The sequence below is a fragment of the Geospiza fortis genome, unplaced genomic scaffold (assembly GCF_000277835.1).
Source record: "Geospiza fortis unplaced genomic scaffold, GeoFor_1.0 scaffold132, whole genome shotgun sequence".
Taxonomy (NCBI): domain Eukaryota; kingdom Metazoa; phylum Chordata; class Aves; order Passeriformes; family Thraupidae; genus Geospiza; species Geospiza fortis.
Window position 1 is genome coordinate 475,667 of NW_005054446.1, and position 4,935 is coordinate 480,601.

The following is a 4,935-nucleotide window of genomic DNA, read 5'->3' on the forward strand; positions in this document are numbered from 1 at the left end:
GATTACCGGCCCGTGGCAGGAAGCCAGCAATAATTACAGCTGTCTGTTTGATCAGATCTCAGTGCCTGCATCTTTAATTCAGCCAGGGGTACTGCGCTGCTACTGCCCAGGTAAGGAGCACGGCTCTCCTACATCTGGGGGTTTCCGAGCCACATCGTGTCACATACATGTACAAAAGTGCACTGGCATCCAGAAGATTTTCCTCTTTTTTTGACCAGTTTAGTGTGCAATAATTACAGCTGTCTGTTTGATCAGATCTCAGTGCCTGCATCTTTAATTCAGCCAGGGGTACTGCGCTGCTACTGCCCAGGTAAGGAGCACGGCTCTCCTACATCTGGGGGTTTCCGAGCCACATCGTGTCACATACATGTACAAAAGTGCACTGGCATCCAGAAGATTTTCCTCTTTTTTTGACCAGTTTAGTGTGAGAACAGCAATTTGGTATCTTGATACATCACAACAGATCAGAACAAAAAACTATTTAGAATCTCTGAATTAACTTTAAAATAATTATTGGAAGTAATTTTAAATTATTCTAAGCATTCCTTTTGTTTTGAAAGAGCAGATTAAAGAGTAGCTGTTACTCAGGGGTGCACTCATTGCTCTGCTGGCTTGATTTGCCTGCATTCTGCCTTTTGCTACTTACATGAGAACACCTCTAATCTCCCCACTGGGATTTTCAGTAGTGATGGCCCTCAATATGTGACTTCAAGTGGATGCAGAATAACTTGGTTTCATTGCTAGGCCCCAGCTTTCCACTGGAAATGCAGTGAGGCTGCTCAGTCTTTAGAAACATATGATTCTGCCTTTTGCCAGAATAACCCATTAGATGACTCTTAAGCTTAAAATCTCCATGTTTGAATATACCAACGGGTATTTTGGACTGTTGAATTGTCTAGTCACAAAAATACTGTTCATTACCCGGTCTCTTCAGCTGCTCTCAGCCCAATATTTAGCACGTGGGGTAATTCCTGGCTGGGGGTTTCTGCAGGGACTTCTCTGTCTTACAACATTGTATTTTCCTTTTAGCTCATGACACTGGGCTTGTGACTTTGCAAGTTGCCTTCAACAATCAGATCATCTCCAATTCTGTGGTATTTGAATATAAAGCCAGAGCTCTGCCAACCCTGCCTTCCTCCCAGCATGACTGGCTGTCCTTGGACGGTAAGAAAAATGGGATATTCCTTAAGAAAGCAGAACAAATGCAGAACTGTGAATGACAGAGCAGCTCCTGGTGGGGAGGGATGTAGAGAAGCAAGTTTGTCCTGACAGGAAGGGCTGTGGCAATGTTAATCAAAGTCCTCTCATTGAAAAGTCTTATTAGCTCTGTCGGTGTGAACAAAATGTTGCTGTCTTTTATACAGGATGACAAAGAGGTGGGGTTTTTTGTCTGAATAGAAAGCTGATCATACTGCCCAGTTTCTAGGAGAGAAGCATTTACCCTGGAACTGTCTTTCCTGAGAGCTCTGAAACTTGAGCTTGTCTAGAAAAAAAGTGTGTTTATTTAAGCAGAAAATGGGGAGATAGTAAGGCATGTACAAGACGGACATGTAAAAGAAATTGGGATGGTACCACTTTCAGAGCAGCATGGAGACAGAGCACTGTGGGTATTGCAGAGTGCAGAGAGGTTTGTGATGTGGCTGCAGAAGCAAGGTTGCAAACAGAACTGGCTTTTAACGAGGAGGTGCACTAAGTCTTATGTTCAGCATCAAAATCGAATTTGCTTGACTGGAGAGGATTGTAAGAGTCTGTAGGTGCTTTTCATCTGCTGTCAGGGCCTCCTGCTGCCTGTGGAGTGCAGTGATAGTGTGTGATGGTGATTGATGCTCAGCTGTTAGCAATCCAGGGTTGGCATGCCAGGTGGGTAGGTTTTGAATGCCTTGTTTGACAGTTCCCCAGTGCTGCTGAACTGGGAGGAGCTGAGAAGGTGGCTGTGAGTGCTGTCTCTGGTGTCCCTGCAGCTTCTCTGGGTGCTCTTGGTTAGCAGCCCAGCTCTCAATTAGAGGTTGTTATGCTGTGGTGATGGTGGAAGGGAGGGGGACTGCAGCAGTGAACAAACTAGGGCATTGCTAACAGGGAGGGGAAAAAAAAAGTAAGAGGACCGCTGCATTGCAGAGGCCCTTCAGGGAAAAAGACTGAATAATTATACCAACCATGATTTATCAGAAGCCTCTGCCTTGATGCACAGTGCTCCAAAGGGAGCAAATTACACTGTTATTTAAAGGACCAGCTACATCTTCTCATTTACTGCTAGAGAGCAAACGTTAGCTTAGCTAGCCAAGGTGAAAACTAATGTGAGTTGATTCTATCAATTGAATAAATACACAAATCCCTGACTTCTCTGTTTGCTTTAACTTCCCTGCTTAAAATCCTTGCCCTACTGACTGTTACGTGGTCTTGAGGGAAGAGTTTCGAGGAATATTTGTAGTCACAAAATATTGACAAGAATTTCAAAATTCTTTTTAATTAACTCAGTGGAACACTCTGAGTTCCTTTGCATTGTTAAAACAGTTCATGATTCCAGCTGGAATGAGCACTGCCAGAGAGAATAGAGCTAACAGCCATACCCCAGGAACGCCCTAGGAAAAGAACAAGCAATTTCCATCTCATCTAAGTTTAGATAAACAATTCCCTTCCACCAATGTCTTTAAAATAAAGTCAAAATTGCTCTATACATGAACTCTGTTTTCAGTTCCATTAAGACAAAAATCACTATTTTTTTGAGCACGGCACAAGTACTGGCCTTTGGGATCAGGGAGCAATCCTGCTAATGACTGGGAAGGGTTGTGAGACCATCTCCCACCACACTTCTGCTTCTAGGAACGGAGCCAAGTGTAGGAATGGGCAGAGAAGGGGTCTGAAGGCAGCCTGTTCTGTGCCATCCTCTGAAAGGCTCCTTCCTTCATCAGTGTCTGCTGTGCCATGAAGGATTGTGCACCCTCTTCTGAACTATACAGGGATACTTGTTTTATTCTGAGTTTTCCTTATTTCACACCATGGGTGAGTTAGGTCTTTTACAAATGGACAGTTGACACCAGCTGCTGGTGCTCTTGCATTTTTTTCTAGTTAATTTGAATAATGATATTCTTTCTTTTCAAAGCAAATCTTTTTCTCATAAAGGAAGCACTCTCATGTGATCCTGATCTCTGCTGATAAACTTGGCAGCCTTTTCTGTTTTCTATGTAAAATTCAGTTCTCAGAAGCCATTGTGTGCTTTTATAGCCATTTGATCTCACTTCCCATTTACTGTAGAGAGGTTCTTTTAAGAAAAAAACAAAAATCAAATGAGGCTTGAAGAACTGAAGGCTGAACTGAAGGGCAGAGATGATCTCATGGCAGATGCATAAGGAATTACAAAGGCATTTCAATACAGATTCCCAATGGAAAGCACGTTGTGTTTGCCCTCTGCAGAAGCCTTTGCTGCTTCCATAAAATGTCTGTAGAGATGGTGTTTCCTTGGTACAGGATGTGATCAGAAATTCTGAGGAAATGGCTCTGAGTGCTGTTGGCGTTACACTTGTACATCTGCAGGAAAGAGGACAGAACCTAAAAATAGGGGCAAGGCCATGTGTGTACTGATGAGTCAAGTGTGTACGGGTTGGACAAGGGTGTGACTGGCACTGAATGTAAATGGCACTGACGCAGGAGCACCTGACAGGCAGCCTTTCAGCTCCTGCTGGTACTCAGTGTGTGATCTGGCTGTCTTTCCCAGCTGGAAAATATAAAAAGACTCGGGGAGGTGGGGCTTGGTGGCTCACTTGTGTTAGCATGATGAGCCCATACCTGTGGTATCCAAACTCTCACTTCAGCCTGGAGTCATCTGTGAGCAAACAGCCTGTGTGTGCTACCTGTGGCATTCTACAGTTTGACAGGTACATGATTCCTGTACAGTGGCAATGTTCTCACCAAACCCCTGGCATGTGTCTATTTAGTGGGACCAGATGCCCTTCTTAGCATGTGGTGAGATGCAGGACTCCTACCAGAGTTGGGTAGGAGAGATGTGCTCAGTATCAGTAATTGTTTTGCAGCTGTAAAAGACTTTCCGTAGGAAAAAAAGTCTGTGTTATAAACAGTATTCACAGTTTTTCACTCCTCTTTCCAGCTGGGTAAAGGTGACTGGTGTTTACATCTTGGATGTTACCATAAAAGATGATCTGTTTGGGTTCTCTGTGGGAAGAGGGATGAATGTTTTGTACCATGTTAAAAGGCTGTGGTGCAGCTTGCAGGGATGCGTGAGCATTGGTAGAGGACACGGATACCTTGTCACTTGATAGGAGCTATCCAGTAAACTCCAAATTTCTGTTCATCTTCTCCTCTACTGACTCCTGTGTAGTGTGGAGCCTTTGTCAGTTCTGTTTGTATTCCTTCTGAGATGTGTTTGGTGGTTTTTTCCTTTCACACACTATTGTTAAGGACACTGTTTCAGGAAGCCAATCTCCTACTCCTCTGACTGCATTTCCCAGACTGTCCTTTTCCATTTTGATCATAATGTGATTGAATTGAGGCAAGGAGTATTTCATTTCCTATGCTGAGTGTTGTCTTCGGAGCCAGCCTGACCTCATGGGCAGACATCGGATTCCTCTGGGAAGCCGTGTCTGTTCTCAGGCCGATGAATGGACGTGCCCTGCTGCCCGAGGAGTCTGCCCGGGGGTCTGTGATTCCTGTGGGTGGTAGGACCGCGCAGTCTCCGAAATTGTCAGGTTTTACCGCTCCGCAGGTTTGCCTTATTGGAGCAATAAGTAAACATAAAAATACAGTGTGTGTAGCGAAATGAGGAGAGCTGTGGTATGAGCGGGAAGGTGACCCAGGGATGGCGCGTCCCGGGGCTGACTCTCGTGTGCGGCACGTTCCGGGGGCGGCGGGCGCTCGGTGCCCGGTGCGGGGCCGCTGTAAACACGGCGTATTCCAGAAGGACAGGTGGAGGCAGGAGCAGGT

The 4,935-nt window shown here is 45.1% G+C and overlaps 1 protein-coding gene across 4 annotated transcripts in view; it reads left to right on the forward strand.

Annotated features, from left to right (window-relative positions):
* Positions 1-4,935, forward strand: part of CAMTA1 (calmodulin binding transcription activator 1) — a 245,453-nt gene that overhangs the window by 203,959 nt on the left and 36,559 nt on the right. For 3 of the 4 annotated variants that reach the window (XM_031062366.1, XM_031062365.1, XM_031062367.1), the window contains exons 1-2: positions 226-310; positions 1,030-1,164. Coding sequence is in view for 1 of the 4 variants with exons in the window: in XM_031062368.1 (XP_030918228.1) it covers positions 1-110; positions 1,030-1,164 (245 nt within the window). In the remaining 3 variants the exon portion in view is untranslated. Of the gene's footprint in view, positions 111-225; positions 311-1,029; positions 1,165-4,935 lie in introns of those variants that run through there. The other variant, XM_031062368.1, reaches the window with a different exon arrangement.